Here is an 11,366-nt window from a genome sequence, read left to right as displayed (position 1 = left end):
TTTTTGAGCCTGTGCGGGACACCCCATTTCTGAGCATGTGTGGGACCTCCCCACTTCTGACACGTGCACGACCCTCCATTTCTGACACGTGCGGGACCCCCCATATCTGAGCATTTGTGGGACCCCCATTTTTGAGCATGTGCGGGACCCCCCATTTCTGAGCATGTGTGAGACCCCCCATTTCTGACACATACGGGACCCCCATTTTTGAGCGTGTGTGGGACCCCCCCATTTCTAAGCATGTGCGGGACCCCCCGTTTCTGACATGTGTGGGACAGGCCCTGTGCATAAAAGCAGAACACCAAGCTGAGACTGGGCTTCTGTGTGTTTAGGAATGTGAGTACATCCGTGCACGTGAGAGATATGTGCACACACATGTCCACTCGTGAGGGCGTAGGCGTGCTGACGTCACAGGCGCGTGTGTGACGTGCGTTGAGGAGGCGTGTCTCTGTGCGTATGTGTATGCCTGCGTGTGTGTGCATGGCTGTGTGTGCACGCATGAGAGGTGAGAGAATGCACGCACGTGTGTAAGTGAGTGTGAGGTGTCTCTGCGTATACGTGTATGCATGTACCTGTGCGTGTATGTGCGTGCAGCAGGTCTGCGTGTGCCCGAGTGCATGTGTGTGCAAGTGTTCATAAGAGTGTGTGTGCACCTGCACGTGTGACTGTGGGGGAGGCGGTGGCGGCATACGGGACTTGGAGAGCTGAACCCCTGTGACTCCGCCCCCTCTCCCCACAGCTACATCGAGAACCAAGAGCGGCTGCGGCATCTGGAGCCCAGTGACCTGAGGGGCCTGGGGGAGCTGAGAGGCCTGTGAGGGGCTGCGGGTGTGGGCGCGGGTGCGGGTGTGGGCGTGGGTGCGGGCACCAGTGAGGCTGCAGGTAGGGGTGCGGGCACGGGTGCGGGCACGGGGCTCAGCAAAGGCCGGGGATTCGGAGACTCCAGGAGGAGATCAGAAAGCCCGAGGGTCAGTGGGGCCAGGGTAGCCGGGGAGGCTGTGAGGGTTTGGGGGGGTCCGGTGCTGGGCACTGGGGTCTGGCGTGGGTAGCTGAGGCCCAGGGGGCTGATCCTGCTGTCCCCGCCCCCAGCACCATCGTGAAGAGCGGGCTCCGTTTCGTGGCACCAGATGCCTTCCATTTTACTCCTCGGCTCAGTCGCCTGTGAGTGGCCCCGGGCGGGGCAGAGGGAGCGGGAGGGCCCCCAGACTTGGGCGGCTGCTGGGCTCGTGCCCCCCACCCCCCATTCTGAAGAAAGCCCCGAGCTGGTCGGGCCAGTGTCTCCCCCGTTCTCCTGGGGCTCGTCCTCACCTGCTCCAGGGAGGCGGGAGCCCCCCAGCTCCCACCCCGTGGGCTCCAAGGTCCTCGCGGTCTCTTCCCCGCGCTGCCTGCCACAGGATGCGTCCGTCTCATAGGTGCCTGCCCCGTTTTTCTTCCCGGAGTTCAGATCCACACCAGTGCGAGGGAGCAAGCGGGCGGCGGGAGCCCCTGGGGTAGCCTGGAAGCGGGGGGCGGGGGGGGGGGGGGTCTGGCTTTGGCTCAGGTCATGATCTCACGGTTCGTGAATCCGAGCCCCGAATCAGGCTCTCTGCTGTGGGCGCGGAGCCTGCTTTGGATCCTCGGTCTCCCTCTGCCCCTCCCCCACCCCTCTCTGTCACACACGCAAAAGTGATGTTCCATCCCGGACTACACACTGGGGGCTTCAGTTAAAGATGAGTGCCCAGTGACACCTCACAATACGTGACGTCAGTGAATCTTCACGGTCAACGCGGTGAGAGGTCGTGTCATCCCCAATTTATTTCTTTTGAGAGAGAGAGAAAGCACGAGTGGGGGAAGGGCAGAGAGAGAGAGAGAGAGAGGAGAGAGTGAGAACCCCAAGCAGGCTTCGCCAGCTCAGAGCCCGGAGGCGGGGCTCGAACTTACCGACCATGACATCATCACCTGAGCTGAAGTTGGCAGCTTAACCCACTGAGCCCCCCAGGCGCCCTCTAATGTTTATTTTCATGGGGGAGGGGGAAGGGGCAGAGAGAGAGAGGAGAGAGAGGATCCTAAGCAGGCCCCGTGCAGTCAGCGCAGAGCCGACACAGGGCTCCATCCCATGAACCGTGGGATCATGACCTGAGCTGAAACCAAGAGTCGGCCGCTCAACAAACAGCTACCCCGGGGCCCCAGGGCAGGCCCTGTAGACGAAGCCTGGCGTAAGGCACCGACCGGGGCTCCTAACGTGGCTCACGGTGTGGCCAGGAGCTGGTACCCCTCAGGGCTCACTTCTCCCTGTCTCCAGCTAGGGGCCCCGGGGCCAGGGGCCCTGAGGAGGGGAAGGGAGGGGTGGGGGGAGCTGAGGAAGGAGTCTGAGATCCTGGTCCCCATCCCCCTCCTCCTGTGGCCCGTCCAGGGCTCGTGGGTAGGGGAGCACAGATGGAGCCCCTTCCCCCAGCTGGGGCCTCAGCACTTTGCCAGCTGGGGCCAGGGTGGGGGAGAGGGGAGCGGCTGTTCCCTGGGACCCCCTCCCTGGGGTCTAGGGAGGGGGTTAAGTGGGGTTAACCCTTGCTGTCCCAGGGAGGAGAGGAGGACTCAAAGAGCCTAACCTGTCCCGACCCCGGTGCCCCTTGGATGATTCTGGTTGTTGCCCCAGGAGGGGCGGCCGGACAGCAGCTTCCTGTGGCTCCCGGGGCCCCCCCCCCCCCCCCCGCCCCAGGCCAGAGCAGGCCAGCTGGGGCTCAAGGCCACTGTCTCTATCTCACCTCCCACAGGAATCTCTCCTTTAACGCTTTGGAGTCTCTCTCCTGGAAAACCGTCCAGGGCCTGTCGCTGCAGGAGCTGTGAGTGTGGGGCTTCCAGGGGGCCGGAGCGGTGTGTGTGCGCGTGTGTGCGCGTGTGCATGGGGACTCGTATCCCTGTGTGGAGGTGTGTCACTGGGTGTGTGTGGAGCTGCGGGGCACGCTCTTTGGGGACTACGTGTTCGGCAGCGAGCTGAGACCCGAGACAGGGACTCGGCACGTGACCGTGACCCCCATCAAAGAGGCCGCAGGCCCACTGGAGGCTGGGGGCCGCGCGTGCATCTGCCCACACTGCCGGCACCCTGTGCACGCGGGCCGGCTGGGCAGCAGAGGTCTGTGTGTGGTCGGCACCTGGGGCCTGTGGGCCACCCCAGCGCCCTTCCCTCTTTGTCACCCTGCTCAGAGGCCTCGCCCGGCCTGTCATCCCAGGGAGCCCGCTGGGGCAGGGCAGTTGCCTGGAGCCCCCAGCCGGCTCCTTGACTTTCCAGATGCGATTTCTTGTGACGATGTCTTGTTCCTGGGTCCCCAGGAGGAGGAGCCTCTCCTCTGTCCCCGCTCCTTTCCCTGTGGACGTTCCCGCCCCTGCGCTCTGACTGCACTCCCTCTTACTGTGATACCTCCTTCTCTGTGGCTCCCCTGGCTGACACCTGCCCCGCCCTGACCCTCTCTCGGTGTCCCCGTGCCCACAGGGTCCTGTCGGGGAACCCTCTGCGCTGTTCTTGTGCCCTGCACTGGCTGCTGCGCTGGGAGGAGGAGGGCCTGGGCGGAGTTCCTGCACAGAGGCTGCAGTGTCCCGGGCAGGGGCCCCTGGCCCTCTTGTCCAACGCCAGCTGTGGTAGGTGCTGGAGGTGGAGTAAGGGGCTGGGAAGGAGCCGCATGCCCGGGGAGCGGGCACTGAGAGGGGACTGGGGAGCGGGAACTGGCAAAAGCTGGGGGGACTGGAGGTTGGGAGGCATTGCCAGTAAGGGCTCAGGGTCGCTGAGGAGGGTGGGGGAGGAGGCATGGCGCCAGGGAGGGCCCCAAGGCCACTCCCTGCTCTGACCTCCCTTGGCCGTCCCGGGCTGCCAGGCGTGCCTGTGCTGAAGGTCCAGACGCCCAATGCCTCCGTGAACGTGGGGGACGATGTGTTGCTACAATGCCAGGTGGAGGGGCGGGGCCTGGAGCAAGCTGGCTGGATCCTCACGGAGCTGGAGGAGTCGGCCACGGTGACGGTGAGAAGCGCTGTATGCCACCCCCGCCCCCCGTCCCTGGTCCTCCTCTTCCCCTCCTCCCAGGAGAGGCTCGGACAGGACACGGGGCCAAAGACAGGAAAAGAGAGACTGAGGAGGAAGCACGTAGAGCGTGAGGGATGGACAGATATGGCTTAACTCCACGGGGCCGAGGCTCATTCTGTGGGGCAGGTGCACACGTACCCTCAGGGTGGGCACTGGCCCAGTAGGGACCCCAGGCTCTGCTGGGGCCGCCAGGACTTAGGCCCCTCTCTGGCCGCAAAAGAGAAGGTCCCTGAACCCACAGACTATCCCTGCCGTGCACCTGCTTTCTGGAGAAGGAAACGAGACGAGGGAGAGAGCACAGTATTTGTGGTCCTGGCACCCAGGTGAGTCCTCAGGATCCTTCCCGTCTTTTTCTGGAGATTCTGGAAGCAGCATCTTCTTGGGCGTGTGACGACCGTATTAGGGAAGAAGGCCCGGGTCTGGGTCCAACTTTGTCACTAATGAGTTTTTGGACTGACTTTTGGAAAAATGCCTCAATCTGCCTGCACTTTGGTCTCTGTATCTGTCTACTGCGGAGGTGGACATGATGACCTTTGATGTCCTGCCTGCCTCTGGACACTCTGGCTGCTATCTCTGTCCTGCAGATGTGTCTTTGGGCATCTTCCCACGCCTTGCCCTTTGTCGTCAGGCTGATGATGGCAGTGTAGCCGCAGCAGGCTCAGGCCTTGTTGACAAGATCAGCAGGGGTGGACGATAGGCTGCGCCCACCCAAAACTCTGGCCCCACAAGGAGACACGCAGGGTCCGGGCCCTTGGAGGAGCCAGACCAGCGTGTTCAGTGCGGAGGCCCTCGCTTTGGGAGGGAACCATCCCCCAGAATTGCTGGAGGCCCCTGGAACAATACTGAAGGAGGAACCACCAGAGCAGGGGATCCAGGCACGGTGGGGGGACCACTAGCCACTGTGTGGCTCCTTCCCTCCCGAGAGCACAGCCCCCGAGAGTGAGCAGTGGAAGGGAACAAGGTAGAGGCAGGAGGTTGGCCGTGACCCTCTGTGGAGACACCTCTGGTCAACTGCTTTGGGAAATTCCAGGGTTTTGCTTTTTCTCTTTGGGAGACTTACATGTTTGCCACCGCTTCTGTTTTCTAGAAACTTCCTATAGAAAAGCCACACCCAACTGGGTTAAATAGAGGGCAGGGGGTGCTGGTCACCCTCAGGACACTGGGGGATCGTGGAGCAGCTCTGAGTTAGTGGGATGCCCTATGCCCAGAGTGATCTGGGGGAGATGGGACAGCAAAGGGAAGCTGGGGGCAGGGCAGGGCAGGGCTCCCCCTGGAGGAGCCTGGAACCCAGAGCTTGCACAAGAGACTGGAGGGCTCTTCTGGAGTCTTCAGGCTAATACTCCAGTGGAAACCGGGGGAAGGCTCACCTCCTCCCACACTTATTCAAAGAATTCCACATTTAGGAAATTTCCAGATAAGTGAGGGTCATCCACTGTTTCGTGTATTTTCATCATTTTATGAAAATACCTTTCTGGAACGTCAAAAGATCATTTTGTCTACCTCCCTAGCTTACAAAACAAGAAAACCACGGTTCAGCAAGATTAAGAATTGTCCTAAGGTCATGGAACTGGCACGTAGCCGCAGTTTCTTAGGAAGAGAATCTGAAGCTGATTCAATCTTTCGATGATGATTCAGAATCAAGTCGCTTTGCCTGTAACTTCACTCTCTGTGTTTATCTGCCAGAGTGGGTGGGGTCATGCTGCCGCTGTCCCTCCCACCTGCCGCCCTGCCATCCAAGCCGCCTCTGCGTTTCTGGCCTTCCTTGGGCTGAGACCATTAGAACTGTGTGTAAAACAAAAACGAGCAGGGTGGTGAGACCCCAGCTGGTTCGTCCAGTGAGTTGTGTCTGTTTGGTGCTTGGGATTCTTGGCATCTATTTAGCTGCTCGGACGGTGGTTTTGGTTCAGGGTATCCCGTGCCTATTTTGAGGTTACTGGTCACGTTCTAGATGTTTTGGACCGTTAAATACACGATCCAGGACATAGTCTGCGAACGAGCTCTAAAGGAGGGGGGCCGTTCTCTGCTATATTCTCTCCTGCACCTCTTTCCTCCCCCTACGCCTTCTTCCTTTTCCATGTGGAGCCCCAGGGGCTCCCCCAAAGACCTCAGCTCCGGCCCCCTGCCTCCATACCCAAGCCTGCTGACACTTTGCCTGATTTCCCCCTCTCTTCCCTGACCCAGCAATCTGGGGCTCTGCCATCCCTGGGGCTGACCCTGGCCAATGTCACCAGTGACCTCAACAGGAAGAATGTGACATGCTGGGCGGAGAATGATGTGGGCCGGGCTGAAGTCTCCGTGCAGGTCAACGTGTCCTGTGAGTCCCAATGACGGCCCCCCACCCCCACGTCCCCTCCTTCCCTGAAGAGAGGCTGTGGGGGTGGGGGGCTGGAGGATGGGCCGGGATATGTGTCTCCACAGCTGCTCCTGCCCAGCTGTTTCCAGATTCCCATGAAAACCTGATCCTGTGGGGGAAGTCCTGGGGGCTTGTCAAGGCCGGAGGGATGGTGATGGATTTCTTTTTGGCCCCCTGCCCAAGTCTTGCTACCTGAGGCCCTTGGTGCCCGCCGGCCGGCTGTTCTCACTGCTCCCTGCTGGATCGCTTCACCGCCTGACCCTTCGTAGCCTTCGTAGTACTCTTGTCGCGCATCCTAGTCTTAAGACAAGAAATTCCCCTCCCGGCTTCTTCTGTAGGCTCGCTGCCTAATTCCCCTAGGTCTGCCAACAAATCACTTTAAACCCGGTGCGTTACATAGTTCTTTAGTTGTGATCTATGATCTAGATTTGTACATAAAACCTAGACACTTTATTTTCTTTTTATTTAAAATTGTTTCTAAGTTTTTATTTATTTATTTATTTATTTTGTTAGCTCTTAACACTATTTTTTTCGATACATGAAATTTATTGTCAAATTGGTTTCCATCTAAGTTTTTATTTATTTATTCTTGAGAGAGAGAGAGAGAGAGAGAGAGAGCAGGGGAGGGGCAGAGAGAGGGGGAGAGAGAGAATCCCAAGCAGGCTCCCCACTGTCAGCACAGAGCCCGAGGCTGGGTCTCGCACCCCCAAACCGTGAGATCGTGACCTGAGCCGGAACCAAGAGTCGGATGCTTAACCGACTGAGCCCCCGGGCGCCCCAAACTCAGACACTTTAAACAGCGATCACTCTTCAGCTCTTCTGAAGACACTCCCTTCCTCTCGCCATCCTTTTTCTCCACCCCATCTGGACTTCCGTGACCCTCTTTTCCTTGCTTTTAAAAACAATTTGACACCCGTCCCGCAGCCCCGTCAAGGTGGCTTCGTCTTACCTGTCCCTGTGCGTCGCACGCGTGGAATCACCCCGCCACTATTATTGTGCGTTCTTTTGCTCAGCGGCACATTTTCGGGCTCGTCCGTGTCGGTGGGAGTGGCTTTGGCTGCTTCGCTCCCTGCCGAGGGGGATCCCGCTGCCTGACATGTATGTGTCTGCTTTTTTTAGGTCGGGTCTCTTTCAAACCCGTATCTGTTTTCAGAAAGCTTTTTAACTAGATACGTTTTGCTTGTTTGATGTCTAGGCCCTCTCGCGGTCTTCTTAAGCTTGACTGCACTTAATTTTTCCGGATCTCTTGTCCGAGAGACACGGCGTGCTTAGTTTCCGCAGCCGGGCACCCCGCTTCTCCGGGGCCGTCGCTTGCTCACGGCCACCGCTTAAGTGCTTTAAGCCTCTGCATTTCGTGCACCTGCTGCCTGGTTGGTTGACGATTTACTGTCGCCCTTCTCCAAAATGTCCCTCCCGGGGAATTCGTTAGGGGCTGCTCACCCGTTTCCCTGAGGCCTGCCACCTGATTTCTGGCTCTGCCCGCCCCCCCCCCCCCCCCCCCCCGACCTGGAGGGGCCACGCTGGGCTCCCCGGCGGCTGACCTCGCCGCGCCCCTGTCTGTGGCCCGCAGTCCCGGCCAGTGTGCAGCTGCATGCCGCCGTAGAGCTGCACCACTGGTGCATCCCCTTCTCGGTGGACGGGCAGCCGGCGCCCTCCCTGCGCTGGCTCTTCAACGGCTCGGTGCTCAACGAGACGAGCTTCATCTTCACGGAGTTCCTGGAGCCGGCGGCCAACGAGACCGTGCGGCACGGCTGCCTGCGCCTCAACCAGCCCACCCACGTCAACAACGGCAACTACACGCTGCTGGCCGCCAACCCCTCTGGCCGGGCCGCCGCCTCCGTGCTGGCGGCCTTCATGGACAACCCGTTCGAGTTCAACCCCGAAGACCCCATCCCCGGTGCGAGGGCCACCCTGAACCCTGCCCCCCCTGGCTCCCCCCGGCTCCCCCTGGGTGCGGGTGTCGAGGGGGCGGGGGGGGGGTGGGTAGGCCCTGCCCACACGCTGCTGTGATCCCGACCCCAGAAGTTGGGGTGCCGGGGCCTGGGGTTGTGGTGACAGGCTCGGTGCTGGCCTCCTTGGCCCGCCCCCCCTCCCAGCCCAGGAGCCCCGAACCCCCCGGGGCTAGTCCACTCGCTTGGGCTGGCAGGAGAGAGGGCTCTGCCCCAGGGCATCCGTGGCTCGGCTGGAAGGGGCCACGTGCCTGTTCTCAGCAAGGTCCAGCAGCGTCACCTCCCTGTCCCACCCCGCCCCGGGAAGGGATGAGTCTGGGGGAAGGGCGGGGGGTGACTCTCCACTCCCCGCCCGGCATCTGATGGCTTTCTCTCCTCCTCCCACGGCAGTCTCCTTCTCGCCGGTGGGTGAGTAGCTCAGGCCGGAGGGCGGGTTCTGTCTGGTCTGAAGGCGAGGCTGGGGCAGGGGGCACGGCTGACCTGACCCCCCAGGGGTCGGCGGGGGCGGGGGGGCATTGCTGCAGGAGGCACTGAGTGTGCCCACTCTCCCCTGTGTCCCCACAGACTCGAACAGCACGTCCGGAGACCCAGTGGAGAAAAAGGACGAAACCCCTTTTGGGGTGAGTGTGGGCGGGAAGCTTGCCGAGGACTTGGGGTCCGGAGTCTGGGCTAGCGGCTTGTCTGTGTGTCCTTTCTGGTCACAGCGTGGGGACCTCTACCGTGTGGCCTGAGCTCCCTCAGCCACCCTCACAGCCACGGCCTGGGGTGCCAGGGGAGTAGGGGGCAGGTCTAGGGGCCTGACTCTGGGCCCCTGCGCAGGCCGGAGAAGCCATGTGCTTTGGGGGAGCTTTGAGGCCATAGGAAGAATTCTGGGTCTGCCCCCTCCCCCGCCCCCCAGGTCTCAGTGGCCGTGGGCTTGGCCGTCTTTGCCTGCCTCCTCCTCTCCGCCTTCTTCCTTGTGCTCAACAAATGTGGACGGAGGAACAAGTTTGGGATCAACCGTGAGTGGGGGTGCCACAGCGGGCTGTCCGTCAGTCTGTCCGTCAGTCTGTCCTGCGGGCTCTGTCCTCTGTGTGGGGGGCCCGCGGGCAGGTAGAGTGCTCGGGGGTGTGTCGGGGTGTTTGGGCGCCTGGCTGCAGGGCTCGTGGGTGTGAGTGAGTGTGAGTGAGCGTGTCGGGGTCGGGGCTGGGGCAGCGTCAGAGGCAGCAGCTGCTGATTGGTGGCTGGACTGTAGTCAAACACTAAGTGGGTCTGGGAGGTCTGAGCTCTGTAGGGGGGTGGCGGGGGAGTTCTCTGGTGGCCCACGGGGCCTGGGGTTGGACAGGAGCCAGACGGAGAGAGGCCGCGGTGCCCCCCCCCCCGCCCCGCCCCGCCTTCCCCTGCCGGCCGACTTGCTCCTCCGCTCCTCCAGTCCTCCCCTGCAAGTGGGGGGGTGGGGTTGCCTGGTGTCCTGCACCTGCCGGGGGCCAGGGCGGCCACCTGGGCTGTGACCCCTCCACATGGCTATGTCTCTTCCCCAGGCACAGCTGTGCTGGCTCCAGAGGACGGACTGGCCATGTCCCTGCATTTCATGACATTAGGTGGCAGCTCCTTGTCCCCCACTGAGGGCAAAGGCTCTGGGCTCCAAGGCCACATCATTGAGAACCCACAATACTTCAGTGATGCCTGTGAGCGGCTATCCTGGGTCAAGGGTGGGGGGGACCTGGGTGTGTGTGCACGTGTGTGTGTGTGTGTGTGTGTGTGTGGAAGCCCCGGTAGCGTCTCCTTTGCCCACCCCAGGCCCGAACGGGCCTTCCCCCCCCCCATCTGCCCCCACCCCCGTCCACACCACGGCATGGGGCTTGGTGAGCACGTGGAGGCTCCCGGCAGCCCCCAGCCACCCCCTTGGCTGGCACTTCGCCCCCGCTCCCAGAGGCTGGGGCTCCCGTGCGTGATCCCTCGAGCTTCTCTGCAGGTGTTCACCACATCAAGCGCAGGGACATCGTGCTCAAGTGGGAGCTGGGCGAGGGCGCCTTCGGGAAGGTCTTCCTGGCCGAATGCTACAACCTGCTGCCGGAGCAGGACAAGATGCTGGTGGCCGTCAAGGTGAGACCCCGTGGGTGACGCACCGCCGGCCGGGCCACCTCCCGGAGGAGCACCAGCGTTCCCTGACGTGAGCTGGGGCTGCGGGGGGGGGGGGGGGGGGTGCTGCACTCAGTGCCGCCCCGCCGTCCAGGCGCTGAAGGAGGTGTCCGAGAGCGCCAGGCAGGACTTCCAGCGGGAGGCCCAGCTGCTCACCGTGCTCCAGCACCAGCACATCGTGCGCTTCTTCGGGGTCTGCACCGAGGGCCGCCCGCTGCTCATGGTCTTTGAGTACATGCGCCACGGCGACCTCAACCGCTTCCTCCGGTACGAGTGCCCGCCCCCCGCCCCCCGCGCTGGCCCCTGGCCCTGAGCCCCTCATCCCTTCCCTACGCGCGCATCCCTGAGTCGAGAGGCGGCGCCAAGAAGTAGCGGGAAGGCACAGCTGCCTCCCCGGGGAGCTCTAGGGCAGATGTGTGAACGCCGGAGGCGGTGTGCGCAGAGGACAGGGTGGCGGCAGTCAGGAAGGTGGCACTAGCAGGAGTCGGGAGCTGTACCTCAGGGGAGGTGGCTTTGCAGAGAGTGGTATGCATTCGTGAGCGGCGGAGTGGCCCGAGGCGGAGTGGCCGGTGGCGGAGTGGCCGTGGCAGAGTGGCCCGAGGCAGAGTGGCCGTGGCGGAGTGGCCCAAGGCGGAGTGGCCGTGGCGGAGTGGCCCGAGGCAGAGTGGCCGTGGCGGAGTGGCCCGAGGCGGAGTGGCCGTGGAGGAGTGGCCCGTGGGGGCGTGGCCGGTGGCGGAGTGGCCATGGTGGAATTGCCGGTGGCGGAGTGGCCCGTGGCGGAGTGGCCGGTGGCGGAGTGGCCCAAGGCGGAGTGGCCGTGGAGGAGTGGCTGGTGGCGGAGTGGCCGTGGAGGAGTGGCCGGTGGCGGAGTGGCGTGTGGAGGAGTGGCCCA

At 62.4% G+C, this 11,366-nt stretch overlaps 1 protein-coding gene across 1 annotated transcript in view; it reads left to right on the top strand.

Moving 5' to 3' along the window:
* Positions 1-11,366, top strand: part of NTRK1 (neurotrophic receptor tyrosine kinase 1) — an 18,974-nt gene that overhangs the window by 2,941 nt on the left and 4,667 nt on the right. Inside the window, exons 2-14 of the mRNA XM_049634770.1 lie at positions 740-814; positions 1,090-1,161; positions 2,751-2,819; positions 3,467-3,612; positions 3,846-3,988; positions 6,233-6,365; positions 7,975-8,301; positions 8,744-8,761; positions 8,918-8,973; positions 9,252-9,354; positions 9,874-10,020; positions 10,308-10,438; positions 10,569-10,741. Of these exons, the coding sequence (XP_049490727.1) occupies positions 740-814; positions 1,090-1,161; positions 2,751-2,819; positions 3,467-3,612; positions 3,846-3,988; positions 6,233-6,365; positions 7,975-8,301; positions 8,744-8,761; positions 8,918-8,973; positions 9,252-9,354; positions 9,874-10,020; positions 10,308-10,438; positions 10,569-10,741 (1,593 nt within the window). The remainder of the gene's footprint in view (positions 1-739; positions 815-1,089; positions 1,162-2,750; positions 2,820-3,466; positions 3,613-3,845; positions 3,989-6,232; positions 6,366-7,974; positions 8,302-8,743; positions 8,762-8,917; positions 8,974-9,251; positions 9,355-9,873; positions 10,021-10,307; positions 10,439-10,568; positions 10,742-11,366) is intronic.

The sequence above is a fragment of the Panthera uncia genome, chromosome F1 (assembly GCF_023721935.1).
Source record: "Panthera uncia isolate 11264 chromosome F1, Puncia_PCG_1.0, whole genome shotgun sequence".
NCBI classification, from domain to species: Eukaryota; Metazoa; Chordata; class Mammalia; order Carnivora; family Felidae; genus Panthera; species Panthera uncia.
This window is presented reverse-complemented; position numbering and strand designations above follow the sequence as displayed.